General features: G+C 57.9%; 4 protein-coding genes across 6 annotated transcripts; all 4 read right to left on the minus strand.

Annotated features, from left to right (window-relative positions):
- Positions 1–449: 449 nt before the first annotated feature.
- ABB37_06671 (putative ubiquitin hydrolase) lies at positions 450–6,882 on the minus strand (the record flags this gene model as incomplete). The annotated part of the gene is made up of 1 exon (XM_015805023.1): positions 450–6,882. The coding sequence occupies exon 1, from the start codon at positions 6,348–6,350 to the stop codon at positions 450–452; it is 5,901 nt and encodes a 1,966-aa protein (XP_015656316.1). The 5' UTR covers positions 6,351–6,882.
- Positions 6,883–7,455: 573 nt separating this feature from the next.
- ABB37_06672 (hypothetical protein) lies at positions 7,456–9,804 on the minus strand (the record flags this gene model as incomplete). Its single annotated transcript, XM_015805024.1, has 1 exon — positions 7,456–9,804. The coding sequence occupies exon 1, from the start codon at positions 9,322–9,324 to the stop codon at positions 7,456–7,458; it is 1,869 nt and encodes a 622-aa protein (XP_015656317.1). The 5' UTR covers positions 9,325–9,804.
- A 563-nt stretch (positions 9,805–10,367) lies between these two features.
- ABB37_06673 (hypothetical protein) lies at positions 10,368–13,618 on the minus strand (the record flags this gene model as incomplete). 2 transcript variants are annotated; one of them, XM_015805026.1, is made up of 1 exon in its annotated part: positions 10,368–13,618. In XM_015805026.1, the coding sequence occupies exon 1, from the start codon at positions 12,141–12,143 to the stop codon at positions 10,368–10,370; it is 1,776 nt and encodes a 591-aa protein (XP_015656319.1). In that variant the 5' UTR covers positions 12,144–13,618. The 2 variants fall into 2 exon arrangements, with proteins under 2 accessions (XP_015656319.1, XP_015656318.1); XM_015805025.1 differs by having other exon boundaries at positions 10,368–12,393.
- Positions 13,619–14,383: 765 nt separating this feature from the next.
- On the minus strand, positions 14,384–15,531 carry ABB37_06674 (putative Transaldolase; the record flags this gene model as incomplete). Of its 2 annotated transcripts, none has more annotated exons than XM_015805028.1 (1): positions 14,384–15,531. In XM_015805028.1, exon 1 carries the CDS (start codon positions 15,377–15,379, stop codon positions 14,384–14,386), a length of 996 nt encoding a protein of 331 aa, XP_015656321.1. In that variant the 5' UTR covers positions 15,380–15,531. The 2 variants fall into 2 exon arrangements, with proteins under 2 accessions (XP_015656321.1, XP_015656320.1); XM_015805027.1 differs by having other exon boundaries at positions 14,384–15,380.
- Between the last annotated feature and the right edge of the window lie 1,984 nt (positions 15,532–17,515).

Consider the following 17,515-nt stretch of genomic DNA (forward strand, 5'->3'; position numbering starts at 1 on the left):
GCGGCACATCATTATTAGTTTCTTCACTTCCACTCCGCACGTGCGTGTGTTGCGTGCAACGGCTTTTATTTCTGTGTGGGTTGGGTTTGTCTGTTGCACCCTTCAGGTCAGCAAAACACAGAGTTGCTGACGAAAGACGCAATACGTCCAACGTGCGCTGATACTACGCACTACTCATTGACGATTAGTATTACTAGTAATAACATTATTATTATTATTTGAAATCATAATACGTTTGTTTGCCGCAGTGTTGGTATGTTTTTAGTATTATCAAACGGCAAACCCATCCATCACCACAGACAGCGATCACACGCACACACGCATAATGCGTCCATCCATGACAAGTCCTCATTACAGCAACACCCACGCAAATAATAGCGGCAGCAAATGGTAATAAAGGTGAAGACACGCTCACCTTATTCCTTTCTTCGGCAATACAGCCGGTTGCCTTACCGGGAAGGCAGCGGCGCCTCGCACATCTCACACACCACCATGCCAGGCGCATTCAGAAAGGTGCACACCGCACAGGCCACGGGCTGCTCCACGCTTGCAGCGCCCGGCACACCCGCCGTTGTCCCCGTCACAGCACTTGAGAGCGCCGTGCCAGAAGCCGGAGCAGCAGAAGAAGACGAAGGAGCTGATGTCTCGGCTGCAGCGCCGCTCGCATCGCTACGCCCCACCGCGTGACGGCCCTGCAGACGAGTCTCCCGGAAAGCAGCAGAGTGCTCTTTCGCGGCTGCCGCACCGTGTTCTCCACCCTGGCCCACGCCCGCTGCCCCACCAGCCTGCAGCAGCTCCGGCGGAATCGCCTCCCACTCCTCGTCCACGCCCGGGGCGGTGGCGCAGACGGGTGCGATGTTGTCGACGGACTGCACGGAAAGGGCTTCGCCGTCCTTTATGCCGAGCTCCTGCAGCGAGGCGTGCTCAAGCGCACTCGACTCCTCCGTCCCCTCTGCCGCGTTGCCGGTGGTCTCCTGCGACGGTGGGGTCCGCAGCTTCAGCGGTTTGTTCTTGCCGCGCGTAATTTGAAGCTCCTCCGGTGGCACCAGGTAGCCGTGCTTCTCGCGGAGGTGGGCGCTGATGTAGGTGCGGAGCTGGGCGAGCGTGGTGTAGTAATGAATGCCATCTGGAATGGCATCCCCCTTTGCCGTGTGATCGGCGGCAGCAGCAGTGGCTGAAGCCGTCGCCTTGATGTTGTGTGGATCATTGCTTTCCTCCGTGTCATCGTCGTCCAGAACCGCAGGCGGCGCCCCTGCGTATCTGCCGTGCGGAAGCGGAGCCGAAGAAGCAGCAGCAGAGGCAGTCGCCGCCGACACCTCGCTCGCCTTGCTCTGCTGCACCGCCGCGGAGGTCAGCACACTCGATGCGTCGTAAAAGTTCTTGCGGCTCTTCCGCACGTGGAAGTTCAGCTTCAGCGACCCGTTCACAAAAGACTCGCAGTTCACCTCGAAGCTCGCCAACAGCTTCGCACAGCAGGCGGCGCACGGTGCGGGCTGCAGCTGACGCACGCCGTTGTGCATCACAACTTGAATCGTCGCCGCGGACAGAGACGGGGGTGAACGCTGGGCGGACGGTGCGGCACCACCCGCGCTGGTGGCTTCAAAAGACGTTTGCTCCTTCGTCGTGGGCTTCCCGTCGACACTTTCCTCCGCTGCTCGGGGCCCGTTGCCCAGCGGCGTCTCGGGCGGGGTTGGAGTCACGTACTGCGCCAGCAACGTCAGGTACTCTTCCATGGGCAGAATCACCAGCGGCGGCAGCCAACACTGACTGCGGTACTCCGCCTTCCCCGGACCACTCTCCGCCACAGCAGCAGAAGCGGAGGAGGACGCAGCGGAGACACCCTTGCCCTTCGGCGCATCGTGCTGCTGCGCCACGGTGGCCCGCTCCACCTGCACGCCGTTCCACAATACGTCCGCCCGCTTGCCCCGCACCCCCTGCCAGAAGCCGTCGGACGGGTTCAGCCACGGCACATCCAGCAGGCAGCAGCCGTGCTCGCACAGAAACGCACGGTAGGAAATGGGCGGCAGCGGGTTCGTCGAGGCAGCGGCGTCACCGCCCTCCGCCTCCTCATTCCCCTTACTGCCCGCTCCCTCGCCGCGGTCGACGACAGGAACAGGGGACGGCGACGCGGGTCCGTCGTCCTGCATCGCGGCGTACCACCGCGCCACCCACCACGTCGGCACGCACCCGTACGACACATCGAAGTCCGGAACGGGCTGCGCACGGAGCTGCGCCAGCGCCTCTTCCGCGTAGAAGAGACGGCCCTCCAGCGTCTCCGGGTCGGGGGGCGACGGGGAAGGAGACGTCGCGGTCGAATGGGCCTTGAGATCACGGCCTCCGCCGCCGCCGCGTCCCGCACCTCGCCCGCCCCGCCGCGACGTCACCCGCGCGTCCCACGCCGCGTCGTGCTCCCTCTTCTTCGCCACGGTGGTCTGCAGGCGCGTCACCTCCGACGCCTGATGCGCGATGCGGGCCTGCTGCGCCTCCGTCCACTTCCGCACGTACTCCCGATGCTCCCGCTCGGCGTTGTGCTTGAAGAAGAGGCGGTTTGGGTGCTGGGCAGCGAGCAGCTGCTCCTCGTTTTCCGCCCCGGTTGCGAGCAGCAGCTGCGCGACACCGGCAGGCGAGGTCATCGCCCCGGCGAGCCACAGCGACGGGAACTTTTTGCGCTCCTCCATCTTGCGGAGGCGTTGGTGGTGGCGGGAGGTGAGGGCCTGCACGCTGGTTCGCATGCACTCGAGACACGTCGTGCTGGTCGTCGAGGCGGGCACGTAGGGGAGTAGGAAGTGCTCCACGTCCCCCTCCGTTGCTCGCCATGCGGGGTCAGCCGTGCGCAGCTGGCCGGCGCGGTGGGCCGTCGTGAGCAGCTCCGCAAAGCGCCGTATCCAATACCGCCGCAGCGGGGCAGGAATTGCCAGCACGTGCTGACCCGGACGCAGGGCCCCGTGCGGGCACAGAAGCTGCGAGGACAGGTCCAGATCCCCCTTGTCGACGTTAAACACGTTGAACACCGACGTCAGAGTGGGGGCGGCGGAGGCGAGCGTCGGGGAGATGGTGGTGGTCGTCGTGGTAGCTCCCGTGGGCGACGGCGAGGGGGAGGTGGCGCTGCTGCGACTGTTGTCGCGCGAGTTGCCGGGAAACGTGTTATGCGTGCTGGACGGTGCGCGCGGTGGGCTGAGGCGGGCCTCCTTCATCACCACCACCGCCGTGTACCCGCCAGTCTGCTGCACGCGGCTCCAGGCACCCTGTGCGACATAGTAGGAGGCCCAACCCTCCACAACCGTCTCACTGACCAGCACCAACCCGCCTTCATCTTCCTCCTTCGCCGCCGCGGCAGCAGCGTCGCTGGTACCGTTCATGTTGTTGTGATGTAGGTTCGGTGCAGCTTCGTTTTTAGGCCCTCCCTCCACCTCACCACCACCCGATGATATGTTGCCCTCTTCCGCCTCCTTCTTGCTCTCCGCGTCGCGCCATGCCTGCGTCAGACACAGCTCCGCCTGCTCATCCTCCGCCGCGGCAGCGGCCATCCCGTGAACGGTGGCCGCCATCGCTGCCACACACAAGGGGCAAAAGTTCGACTCAGCGAAGGCACAGCTGGTCTGCGCATCCACGGCACCACTGCTCTGCGTGCTGTTGGCCGTTGATCCGACCGCCTTCAACGGGGCGCCGCACACGTGCAGGAAGTGAGCCAGTTTAGTGTACGCCGCAGCCGAGACAAGTTTGTAGGCACCCCACGGTGCAAGGTAGCCGTGCAAGCAGAGGAGAGGGGGCAGGGCCTGCAGAAGGGAGTGCTGGCGGACCAACTGGTAGATCTCTTCGAGGGATTGGATGTAGCCGTGACGGCGTGGACCCATGGAGACTGTCCCCACCACAACACCGTCCGCGGGCGCGTCGTCAGAAGCCGCAGCACTCTCCTCCTCCTCCGTCGACGGCGCGGCACCAACCGCACCGGAAAGTTCATTCATGCGGTTGTGGTGGTTGTTTCTGTCCCCGCTCCCCGCGCTCCCGCCGGCTACGCCCTCCGCCGCGTCGTTCTTATTCCTCTTCCGCTGCGATTCTGCCCCACCACCGAGGGCGGCGACGTCCACGTAGGCTGGTAGAAACAACCGGCCGAGCTGCTGCAGCCACGCGGTGGGCAGCGCGTACAGCATCGTCGTCGCAGCAGCGGTGGTGGTCGTTGATGACCCGGTCGCCACCGTCGATGCCCAGGCGGAGGTCGGCACGTCAAAGACGGCCTGTGCGGTGGCGGCCCAAAGATCGTAGAAGGCGGCCACCTGTGCCCGCTGACCCAGCCAAGCTTGGCGTTCGTCGAGGCAGCGCTGGTTGACCTGGTCCACGTACTGGCGAAGGTACAGTGGAAACTCAGCGGGCGTGGGCACGGCACTGGGGGACGTCGCCAGCGCAGACGCGGCGGATCCAGTGGTGACACTGGTGGATTTTGTAGGAGCTGCACTTGTCGTGGGCGGGCTTGTGGAAAGCGCAGGGGTGATGCGGTGGTACACGAGCAGGTACGCATCCGCAGACACGCCGCGCTGGCCTTGATACCGGTTCAGCGTCGTCACCTCCGCATCGTTAAAGTTCAACCACGTCTGCTGGGATGCCGCCACCGTCGATGCCGCGGGTGAGGTGGTTGAGACCTTGCCATGGTAGGTGTAGTGGCCGGACACGGCAGTGTCGCCGAGGTGGTTCACTACACCACGCAGCTCATAGCAGAAGTTCTCTTTCAGGCCTCCACTGGCAGAGCCGCCCGCTGTGCCAGCTGCCGATGCCGCTGCCGTTGTGGTGGTAGGTTGGGTGGTCGCCGTTACGCTGCTGGCCTTGTTGACGGGTGCGGCGTTGCGGTGCTTGTGCTCGTGCCACTGCCGCACGTAGGCGGCCATGTCGAGCTGCAGCGGGAAGGAGGTGGCGGTGGCCACCTTGTGCCGCTGCAGCGTCTGCAGGTCGAACTCAAACCGGTTCCAATGCACCACCAGCACGTCCGGCAGCGTGCGAATATACTGCCGCGACGTCGCGACGGCCGTCTTGCCGCACCCCTCGCACGTAAACCCGTCCACCTCCTCCGGCTTTGAGTACTCGGACAGCGAGTCCTCCAGCGTCGACCGCACCGGGAGAGAAAGGTAAAGAAACGGCTCAGCACGCTTGGTCGAACGCCCGCAGGCCCCGCAGCGGCGGTCGTAGAGCAGCGTACCGGCGAAGGTGGCGGTGACGGCGGTCTGCACGGCAGGCCCGCAGTGGCAGCGCAGCCAGTCGAGTAGCAACGTAAAGAACTCTTGGGCGTCCTGCTGCACCTTGACGTCGAGGGAGAGGTAAGAGGCGAAGGACTTTGGGTCTGCACCTGCACCTTCACGACTGAAGGCCATCAAGGCGAATAACTCCTTCAACCCTGACTCCTCCAGCTGCGTGTTGGCAACCCCCGCGGCAGCAGTCCCAGTAGGAGCGCCGTGTTCCGCAGCCCCGTCATTCAAAATAGCACGGCGCAGCCTCGCCACGCTGAACACCATCTGCAGCACGGAGCTGAAGTAGCAGGTGTTCATCAAGTTCCGCACACCACGCCAGAGGCAGGGGAAAGCAGGGTCGCCCACCACTGTGCGCGTTGTCGTCGTCGCCGTGCTGAGAGCTGCAGCAGCAGCAGAAGACACAGACGAGTCCCGCAGCTCATCAGATGCGGTGGCAGCGGCTGCCGAGGAGGACGCGCGCGCACCTTTCCTACTGCCAGTCGCCGAGCCGTTCACGGAGGAAAGCGGATCGTCATCTTCAGCATCAGCAGCAGCAGCGCCGGGACTTGGAACTGGCAGCTTCACCACACGCGGCCCATCGCCCATCACCACCCGCAGACAGTCCTCCCGCGTTACGGCGTCGCCGGCAAGAGTGCGCAGGCCTGACATACACCGCGGCGACGCAGCACAATTCAGCAGCCGCTCGCCCTTTGTAGAGTGCGACATGACACAGGGGATTTGTAGGTGATAGGCCTTGTGCAGGAGGGGGGAGGAGAGGGCTGCCCGCACCGCCTGCATTTCCGTAGTAGGGGCCGCCCGTTCCATGCGAGGGAGATAGGGCTGATACGAGCTTCCACCACCGCCAGAGAGGGAGTTAGGGTAAGGCGAAGCGGACAACACGTCTGCGTCCTCTTCAGCGTCCACGTCGATGAACACGTGTGCCTGCGTCGTTGCTGCCTTCTGCACGGTAGTGGAAGAAGAAGAGGGTAGGGGTGCCAGGACGTTCAGCAGATTCCTCTGCGGTATGTAATGCGCAGCGGCGCAGCGTTCCAGCACCTCCGCCGCCCACACATCGGTAGGCGGCAGCCGCACGTCTGTCGCAGCAACCGAAAAGGCCGTCTCGACGTGTGGCATGGCGAAAGACACGAAACAGAGTGACCGGATTGAGAAACGAAAAGACGCAAAAGAGAAGCAGCGCAGTAAAGCACGGTGGATGCCGCTGCTTAAAATGAGCAACTTACAATTGAAAGAACGCAGAGACAGATGTGTATGCGTAAATAGGTTATTTCTCTTAAATATAAATATATATATATATATATATATATACAATTCCAACAACGTTTGCTCTGCGGGACAGGAACGGAATTACCCCTCGCTGCAGATTTCCACGAATTGGAGAACGCGCGTGCTCTACAGATCGTAAAAAGCGGGAGCGCACAGTCTCTCCTTCTTCGCCTCACCACACACAGAGCGCCGCCGACCGCCTTGATATACGTTAATTGTAACGAAGCGAGTTCTCCTTTCAAAGCCAGCTGCTCCACGTGCACTCGCACCCAAGTCACGAGAGAACGCACGCAACGAAGGAAACAGGGAGGAAAAATAATTATATATAGATATATGTATAGTGAAGCTGCTACGATGTACTACACGAAGAGCCTTGATCCTCTGGCGGAGAAATAAGTGGAAGAATCCGCGGCGCATCATTGTTGGGGGCGGAACGGAGGAGAAAGAAGAAGGAGAAAGAAGGAGAGTAAAAGCACAGACAACGAGGTTTGAGCCGGCGAACAATTTCGATTCGCCGAGCATACGTGGTTCCATATGAATCGATGTCGCTTCAAAAGGAGTTTCAACCACCGCGAGAGGTCCGTCTTTCCGTGTGCAGTCGAAAGGAGAAGCCTCCGGACGTGCCGTCATCTCGCCGCACACGCGCGGCACCGATACATCCATGTGACCCGAGAAAATCAGGGTGCTCGGCCAACAATCCCCTTTGGCTATCGTTACTTACTCTTTACCTTTTGTATTCTCTGTGAGGTGTGACGTGCTCCTGCAATCCATACGCGTCATTCAGCAGCGGCATTTAAACTGCATGTACGCCACTACGGAAACCTTAATCAAAGTCTCCCTTCTATACTTACTTTGCATGAGCGCTTCGTCCACAGGCGCACTACGCACAGGCGGCGGAAGGACAACACAACAAAGAAGAAGCCACTCCCCCGCCGCCCTCGCTCTGCTTCGCCGTTCAGCTCAAAAGCGTAAGAAGGGGGTACTGATCCGACAGCGAGCAGCGCACCCGCGAGGGCACGTGCGTCACACGCAGTGGGGCATTCGCTGACCTCGCGGTGTCATCCTCGCCTGCCGCTGCCCCGTCCGTTACATCCTGCGTTACCGGCTGCTGCTGCCGCTTCGCCGCTTTCCTGCCGGCTCGGCTGTACTGTGTCGTGATATAACGCGCGTGCCACGCCCGTTCCTCGCTGGCGAGCTCCACCTCCGTCATGGGCCGCAGCACGACCACTCGGCATCGCCGGTACTGCCGCAGCAGCGGACGGGCGGAGAGGTGCCCGCTGCGCGATGAGGGCCCACGGCGCACCCAGGACCGGAAGAAGCAGCGCTGGAAGCGCCCGGCCACCTCTGGCATACCCGTGGTGAGGTCAGACAGTGCCAACGATGACGGCGATGATGGTGACGCATCCACAGGCCCCTTCGTACTTCGATTCTCGTGCTGGGGATTCGCATCTTTCGTCGACCGCGCGTACCACGCCCCGTCTGCGTCGCCCACATACGCATCGAAAGGAATGGGAGTGCCCACTGCCGCATCGGACGGTACAACCACCTGCGCCGCAGCGGCAGCGGAGGAAGAGGAGGAGGGTGGGGCCACGTATTCACCACCCGGCTGATCTTTAGCCTCTGCAGAAAGCGTTGCTTCCGTTGCACCGTCTTCTCTTCCCTCTTCTTCTCCCTGTGCTTCTGCGACAGGACTGCCTATTCGTAGCTCGTCTTGTTCTTCTTGCTCCTCCTCCATCACCACTCGCATCGCCCGCTCCATCGCAGTCTTGCTGGCCACCCCCGGTGAGGGTTTAAAGTAAAAGTAGTTCGTCAGGTGATCGACACGGTGGCGGGCGTAGGTGTTGGTGGTGCGCTCCTGCCCCATCGGCGACCCCGCCCACACCCAGGCATCCTCACACCCCGGCACCCGTTCCCGTGCCCCCATGAACACGTTTCCCACAAGCACATCCGGTCGTATGTGATGATGCACCCAATCAAAGACCACGGCCCGATGCGTGTCGAGCTGCCCTACCACACGGCCACCACGACGCTGCAGAGGCGACGCGGTGGCTGACGATGGCTGTTGCGTCTGCAGCGTAAATGGACTGCCCTCCTCACTCACGGCTGCGTCGGACAGCAGCCCCTGCAGGTGCGTGCCCAAGCTCTTTCCACGGTAGGAGAGATCCAGCGTCGTCAGCACGCAGCGGTGCGGTGGTGGCGACGGTGATGGGACGCTCGCAGAGGCGGGAGTGTTTGTTTCCTTCGCCTCTGAAGGTGTCGCCGCAGCGGTTTCGTCGTGCGTGTCTGCGGTCGGGCGACTGCGCAGTTCCATCGTGAGACCAGCCCCCATGCCAGGCAGCGGCTCCCCCTCCCACCGGGAGGTCGTCTTCAGAAAAAGTTGCACCTCACCGCAGTGCCCGTTGCGTGCTCTCCCAATCAGGCGGTAGTTGCACGGCGCAGACGACAAAACAGAAGAAGAGGAGGCGGTTGTCCGGGCAGGAGAAGCCTCCGTCTTTTCGTCCTCGCTGGTGCTACCCTCGTCTTTTCCAACGGAAGACTCTGCTGCTGCGGAAGAGATCGGTGTTGTTGACTCACCCTCCCCGATTCGTGTACCGTCGCCGTGATGGGGCTGCTGCAGTTCCCGTGCGAGCTCGGCGCCGTACACCTTCAATCGCCCCTTCTCGCTCTCATCGCCAGCCTTGTCGTGGTGCAGCTGGTGCTGCTCGCCTGTCTCAATCTCCGCCGTCAACGCCGCCGCCAGCTCCGGTGTCGAGTCCTGCAGCGCCACCACATCCGGCGCGGTCCGGCGAATCACCTCGCAGAGTAGCGGAATGCGCTGCGACATCGAAAGTCGGCGTGCGCAGTGATGATGGGTGTGCCCGGATCCGTCCACCGCCCAGGAGAGGATGGAAAGAGGGGGCGGCGGTGGTGATGGTGAGGCAACGGTAGGCACTTTGGCGGGGCCTGAGGCGGTAGAAGCCGACGGCGCGGCAAACGTGGAGTTGAATCGACCGAGTTCTCTCATTGGAACGGCGAAGAAGGAGGGCGGATTTGGTGCGCGCAGACGTGCGCAGATGACGAAGCTGCTGCTGTTGCGTGTGCCGCCATTGCAGAGTGATCGGGAGGGGATGCTTCGCCCACAGAGCGCCGCGCACCTGTCAGAAGGCAGATGTCGGTACATTTCTTCTTGCAGTAAAAGAAGAGTGAGAGTCCTATGTGAGCGCGCGTGTGTGTGTGTGCGGTGTCCTTCCGTCGATGTCTGTTTGTCTTTCAATATGCCGTGCTAGTCAGGTGCACAACCCTGTCCCTCAAAGATGTGTTCTTCTTCCACAAGAGACATCAAGACGTACGTGCAGGTTGCGTTGGCCAGACGAAGAGGAGGAAACAGCAGAAAAGAGAGGGAAAAGGGGATAGGAAAGGGAAATATATATACATATATATACATGTGTGTGTATTTGCAAAAAAAAGAAGAGCCTTTCAGAAAGCCCGTACCTCTTCTGGTATCGTCTTTAAAAAAAAAGGGGGAGAGATCCCTCGAAACGATGCACAACGTGGTGTACGACGTGCTTTGGTTGTTCCTGTTGGTTTCGCTTTGCGTTCTTTATTTGAAAGTGCCCCTTCGTTAGGGCGTTACGGGATCAGAGAAGAGAACGTCAGGGAAGGAAAATGTCTACGGTGTGGTGGCGCCGGGCAACGCTCCGAAAGTAACGGGAAAAAAATAATCGCAATTGTTTTGTACGTCTCTCCAATAGAGCAGGCGTGAGAACTAAAACGCAAAGAGGCTGCACCGCCTCAGTGGAGTAACAGGAAGGCGCTGCTCGCCTTCGCAGTTGCTCGAATAAGAATAACAACAACAACAATAATAAGCCGCCGCATATCATCGTCGCTTTAGAGAGTTGACCGTGACGGATCTCCCGTTGCCGGGGCACCGCGGCGCTCGGCCACCATCGCCTTCACCGCCGTCTGCGCACGGCCCGCACAGGCGGCGACGCGCTCCGGCGTAAACCACGTCGTCTCACGCGGCTCCCCGTTCTTCCCCTTGTCGGCATCCTTCACACAACTCGTCAGCAACTCCTCCAGAAACAGCGCGGTGCCCTCCTCTTCCCCGCCGACGTGGTACATGTATGGAGAGGCATCCTGAGCCGGAGGTGTCGCCTGCATCGCCGCCAGCCTTTCTTCCGCGCAATCCTTCGGCGAGAGAGAGATGTATTGCATCGGCGGGTACTCCGTCAGCGGACGGTCCACCGACTCCGGCACGTCGCCGAACGCCACGGCCTTCGTCAAATCGAACGATACCCCATTTGATCCCTCTTTCCTCCTTTTATTATCTTCGGCGACGAGCCACCGCACACAGAGGCCTTTGTCGACGCCGCGGCGGAACATGCACACGCTGTTAGGCTGCGACTTCAGCTCCAATCCGGCAGCCTCGACGCGTACCATCGCGCCTGCGCCGACGGCTGCGCACTTGGCACAGCACTGCCACTGCGGGGACGCGCTCGCCGTCGTTGTCGCAGCAGCAGCAGAAGAGGAAGGCGACGATGAGGGAAAGACACAGTCAAAGAACCGGGCGGGGATGCCCATCGCCACGACCTGTGCGACGGGGGACCTATTTTTCACTGTGCCGTCCGCACACGGCACCTGCTGCACATCCACCAGCGCATCGTTCGTTTCCTTTAAGTAGAGCCCGTCCGTTGTCAGCGCCTGCAGGCTGAGCAGCGGCGATTCGGCAAAGCAGATACGTGGCACCGGCTCGCCTCTCTCCGCAAACGACAGCAGCGAGGGCGGCACTTCGCTCAAAAGCTGTTGCAGCAGCGCTGGAAATACGGTGTGGTACTTCGTACTGAGGCACCCGGCGAAGAAGGCAGCCGCGGACATCACGTTATGGCGGGAGACGTACGAGGCGTGCTCGAGGAAGCGAATGATGGCGTTGCGGGCTTCGGCGGCGGCTAGCGCGTGCGTGGCTGCGTCCATCGTCGTCGTGGAGGACAACAAGGGGGAAGAAAATGGAGAAGAGGGAGACGCGGGAAGTGCAGGGGAGGGAGGGATAGCAGCAGCAGCAGCGGCGGCTCCGCTTGCCTGGGCGTACTCAACCGCCTGCTGTCTGTACTCCGCCCATTCCTCGAGGCCCACCGCTGCTGGAGGAATGGTGGTGCGATCTGCGGCGTCGGCTGCGGTGGTCGAGGAGGGCGTGCGCCAGCCGGGGTGAAGGCGATCCATGTCTTCCCATACGGCATGGCAAGGGCGGGTGCGGAACATGGCAGCGCCGGTGAAGCCGCACATGTACAGAGTGCCAGGAGTCGTCGCGGCGGTCGTCGTCGCTGCTACTGCGTGGGGGTGAGCATCGCTCGCTGAAGCGGCAGAAGAGGCCTCCAGCACACGGCTGCATCGCCCAGCATCATCAATCGTGCCGAAGCCGAACACTGCAGGGGCGAGGTCTTGGTAGATCTGCGTCCACATCCGCTTCCCCGCGGTGGACACCACGCAGAGCGAGCCGCCGCGCTCGATAAAGAAGCGCAACCACGGCAGGCAGCTGCGATAGCCTGCGCCGTACCCGAGACCGGTGGCCACGCAGTAGGACAGAGAAAGATACTTGCCATGGGCTCGCGAAGGGGTAGGCGTCAGCGTGCCATCCATGTCCGCCACAATCCAGTGGTTCGCGAACATTGTGTAGAAGGCAGAAGGGAAAAAGGCGAAGCGTACGGTAAAGACGGAGTTATTACGATTTATCGGTCTTTGTGGTTCCCTTCGACGGAGATGGCTCGTTGAAAGTGCTGGGGGGCAGCAACGACAGCCAATAATAATAATAATAGGTTAAGTTTAAAAATGGAGTAACTAAAGACAGCAGACGCTTCGATTTCGGTGGTGGCCGAAGGTTTGCTTCAGGAAGGTCGTTCTTTTTCTCCTCTCTGCCTCCTGGGTTCCGTTAATTTGCATTGATGTGTGAAACGGTTTTTGAAAAAGGAGGAGGGGAAAAATCTGTAGGAGAGTCCTTTTAGAGGGGAGAGAGGGGGGCACGTGGCGAACGACGCTGCTTCTCAAACGCCGACAGTGGAGCTTAGGTGATTTGCGTTGTCAACACAGGAGAGATGGTGATGATTATCACGTCTCTTTCAAAAACTCTACTGCGAGAGGGTTGCGCGTCTCTTCTTTGAAAGAAAGAAAAAGAAAGAGAAGGCATGGCACTGCACCTCTGCCGACCTTCTGAGCTTGTCATCCACAACGATCGTAGTCTTCCTTTAAACAGCTTGAGAGCTATTATAAAGAAAAGATACGAGAAAAAGATGGCCAGCGCATCAACACGCCTGAGCAGGGCTTTTTCTTTAATTTCTCCTTCCTTCGCAACTGCTCTCAATCGCTTCGTCATTGGGGTTAAGACATTTTCATTTCACGTAAAAGAGCTAGAGTGCAGCAGCTTTTAACCTTTCCTTTTTTTAACAAGAAGGGGGAAAAAAAGGCTTGCTCTCTTCTTTGATGTGCGTATGTATGTGTGTGCGTGTCTCTGCGGGTGCGGTGTCGCTCTCCGTACTCGTCGTCTCAGCTCTCATGGCCGACGCTTTCTCGCAAGGAGAAGACGCTCGCACGAAGTAAAAACGAATGAAATAGAGATATATGATATATATATATATATAATAATGCCCTGCTCGACTGCTGCGTGAATGTGAAACTACTTTTTTTTTCCCATCTTTCTCTCTTAACGAAGCAAAACAGGCACAAAGAACGCAGACACATCCACACCAACACACAGACCCATTCACTCGCACAGCGCGGAGAGTTAATACTTCGTGTTGTTGTTTTCCTATATATTAGAAAATCCTTAAATGCTTCCTTTTGATGTTTCGCAAGTTTTGTGCTTTACCTTATGAGAGCTTCTCGTATAACTTTCTTCGTTATGTGCGAGTGCTGTTAAGTAAAACAAGAAAAGAGGGCTTTGTTGTTGCTTGTTGGTGTGTGTGTGTGTGTGTGTGTGTGTGTATCGCGTAGCCACGCCAATGCGTGGCTGTGTCAGTTGTCCTTTCTTTTTCTCTTGTGCGTGTCTGTTCCTCGAAGTCAGCTCAGCGTAACGGCAGTGGGAATGAAAGAGCACTGGCGTACGTTCGTTGCTCCACCACCAGCATTGCGTTCGCCGTTCCACACCGTCCTCCTCGAAGCATCAGAGAAGTAAAATCAAAGAGCATTTTCACGAGTGGGCGGCCACCACCAGTGCGAAAGAGGCGAAACCACCGAACAATGGCAGAAGAAGAAAAATAGAAAAATCCATAGCGAAACTAATGTAAAGCGCGGGTGTTTTGGTGAGGGAGATAAATATTTATTTCGTGTGTTTTTTTGTGTTGGCGCGTGCGTGTCGCTGCACAACGCCCGCGCAGAGGAGCACGCGCAAAAACGGGCGAGGAAGGGATCATCCTTCTTTTTTTTTGACGGCAAACCAAAGCTTTAGAATTAAGAGAAACGCGAGAGATAAAATGAGAGGTTTTACCGCATCCGTAAAAATAGATATAAAACCAGAAGTAAATAAAAGACTCGAAAAGTGTTCAACGAAGTGAACGAATAAACGGAGAGGAGGGGAGGGCAGGAGGTCCTCAACCCCGGATAAAAGAGAAGGGAAGCGCCCTCCTCCTCTTCTCTTTTTCCCTTCCCGTAACGTCGGCATCCATTCAACATCACTCGTTACGCTCCCCTGTCATGCGAAGATGAACGGTAGACACAGATTGCAACGTGAGGTCGTTCACTTTGGAGCACGAAGCCGCAAGAATCACAAGGGTATTTGCACTGTACGCCGTAGGAGTAAAGTAAGAGGAGAGCACGCGTGCATGAATCGATTGAGCGTTCGACTTGACGCCTCCACGAAGAAGAATCAAAAACGCGGAATTCATGCCCCGCTGTTTTCCATTTCCCTTCCTCCTCTCTTACATCTTCTCCTTGATGGCCGCCTCCAGCTTCACCGTATCCTTGTGGAAGTTACGGATGCCCTCCGCGAGCTTCTCCACCGCCATCGCCTCCTCGTTGTGCATGAAGAGGAAGTCCGCCTGCGACAGCTCCGGCAGCTTCGCCGACTTCTGCGTCAGATGCGCAGGGTCGAGCTTGCGGCTCAGCGTGCCCTCCCCCTTGGCCAGCTCGCCCAGCAGCGCAGGGGAAATGGTCAGTTTATCGCACCCGGCCAGCTCCGTGATCTCCGTCACGTTGCGGAAGGACGCACCCATGACGATGGTCTTGTAGCCGTGCTGCTTGTAGTAGTTATAGATCTTCGTCACGCTGATCACGCCTGGGTCGGCGGCACCAACGAAGCTGTCCGCCTTGGCCGGCTCCGCCTTCTTGTACCAGTCCAGAATGCGGCCGACGAACGGGGAGATGAGCGAGACGTGCGCCTGCGCACACGCCACGGCCTGCGCGAAGGAGAAGAGCAAGGTGAGGTTGCAGCAAATGTGCTCCTTCTCCAGTTCGCGGCCGGCCTGGATGCCCTCCCACGTGGAGGCGAGTTTGATGTAAATGCGGTCGCGCTTGATGCCGGCCTCCTCGTAGAGCTGAATCAGCAGGTGTGCCTTCTGGATCATCTTCTCCTTGTCGAAGGACAGCTTCGCGTCCACTTCGGTGCTCACGCGGCCGGGCACCACCTTCAGGATCTCCAGCCCGAAGCTGACGGTCAGCTTGTCCACCGCCAGCGCCAGCACGTTCTCCTCGTGCTTCTCGCTGTTGTAGAACTTCGCGTACTTGCCGATGTGGGCCTTTGCAAACTCGATGGCCTCCGTCATGAGGTGTGCGTACTGCGGCAGCTGCGAGCCGGCCAGGACGAGAGAGGGATTCGTCGTCGCATCCTCCGGCTTGTACTGCGCCAGAAGACCGAAGTCGGCCGTGTCCGCCACCACGATGGTGAACTTCTTCAGCTGTTCAAGTTCAGAGGGCATCTTGAGAGAAAAGTACAAGGAGGAGGAGTGGGGGGAGGCTTTAGAGAAGAAGTGTGAAGTGTTTTAAAATGAGAAGAAGGTTGTAGCGTACTAATAATTCAAAAAAAAATGGAGGAGAAACGGGGGGCTGATAGGCAACGTAAGAGAAGCTCTGAAGGGGAGGGGGGGAAGGGGGGGGAGGATAACGTTTGTGTTGAGAGGGGAGGGGGGAGAACGTGAGGAAGAAGGTTGGAGGCAGTACGAGGTGGTAGAAGAGACATTTATGTATACGCGCACTGTGCAGGTTGGTATGGAAAAGGTAAGAAGAGCACAAACGGCTACAACCCTGAAATAATAAGAATAATAGTAAGGGAAGGGCGGCTTGGGAGCCGAACAACCTCTACGTGTTCATGGGAGAATGCAACGAGTTGGCGAAAAGGAGCGTCGCAGGTAGATGGTCGACCCTCCCCCCTCCTCCCCTCTCCTCCCTCTGGCCCCCTTTTTCAAGCAGCTGACGCAACAAACCATGTGTGTGTGTGTGTGTGTTTGTTGTTGTCCCACCCTTCCCTGTCGCTGCTGAGGTTGTTGATGCTACTGAGCACATGATGCGGGGCAGCCCCATCTTGCACAGCGACATGCAGCAACGTACTTCTCCTACCTCTCGCATTTCTTATTTGTTTTTCTTCTTTTTACGTTTACTTCAAAGAGAGAAGAAAAAAACATCTCAAAACAAAGAAAGCCTCAAAACGGCGAAGTAAATGAAGAACGCACTCATAACAAACACACACACACACACACATGTTCACACGCGAATCGAAGAAGCAACCCAGAAATAGTAATAATAAAGTACAACACAGTGAAATGGAGAAGAACAGCACGAAAGAAGCTGAACAGATGGTAAACAATTGAAAAGGAAGAGGAAATATATATTCATTTACTCACACAGGCAGCGAGTGTACCATCACCTTCATGAAACCGAGACACGTGCGCTTCATTGCTGCACGAAGTACGTGGATGAAGAAGCAAAAGCCACCGTTGAAAAAAGAGGAGTAAGTGATTGATCCTTTAACAAAACAAAAGACAATAAATGAAGGAAGAGTGCCGACAGCCGCGCTCGAGATGCGACAACAGGTGCGTGTGCCTTCACCTAAATAGCCGAAGCACGCCTCCTCCTCGTTGTTGTCGGGGGCCCTTCCGAACGACAAGAGCATGGCTCACCGCTGTGGTGGGCAGCTCATGTCGTCTCGTTCTTCTATTTGAAAGGGTAAGATGGAAGCACATATATACGATGAAATCCAGTTCACCAAGGAACCGAATTAACCGAGCACGTCGGGGAGAAATAAGAAAGAGAGAAAGCAGAAGGCAGGCGAAAACCTCTAAAACGAAGCAGGCGGGATCAAAGCGACAACAACGAACCGTCGTGGCAAGGTGTATAAATATGAAAGCAAACGCACACGGCGGTGCGTGCTCTCCGTGACGAAACACCATCGGCGTGGAGCTGACTTATCTCCATTTGTCCGCGGATACGTCCCTCTCCACACACACACACACACATGTCAAAAAAAACAACGATAATAAGAATCGGCCAATGAAGCCCCAGAATGGAGAGTAAACCACATATAGATATATACACACAAGACAGCATGTGACCACTGAACATGCTTTCCACCCCCGCCCCCTTTCACTTCTCCGTGAAAAAAAATTCGTTTAGGGTGAAATGGAAGAACAACGTTTCGAGCGCATTCAAACTCTGCTCCTCCTCCTGCGCACACATCGGTCTGATAGAAAACGAACACATGAACAATGGTTAAAAGATCAGCTAAAAAGAAAAAAGAGGGCCTGTTATAGTACGAATGAAAAAGAGATCAACATCTTCGTCTTTTCCTCTTAAACAGCAAACAAAAAAAAAGGAAGAGGGGGAGAAAGAAGGCGCTACACATCGGGACATAGTTCACATATGCATTTACAATAAATGTACACAGCAAAAAGAAAAAGAGAAACGGTTTGGTTGTGGGTGTGTGTTTGGTCTCTCTTTATGAAATGGATAAAGAAGAAATTTATTTCAACAGCGGGAAGGCGGACGGGCGGGGGGCGGGCGGGAACGAAAACACAGCGCAGCCGCCAACGGAACAGAGAAAAAAAAGAAAGGACGCAGCA

This window comes from Leptomonas pyrrhocoris, assembly GCF_001293395.1.
Source record: "Leptomonas pyrrhocoris isolate H10 chromosome Unknown, whole genome shotgun sequence".
NCBI lineage: Eukaryota > Euglenozoa > Kinetoplastea > Trypanosomatida > Trypanosomatidae > Leptomonas > Leptomonas pyrrhocoris.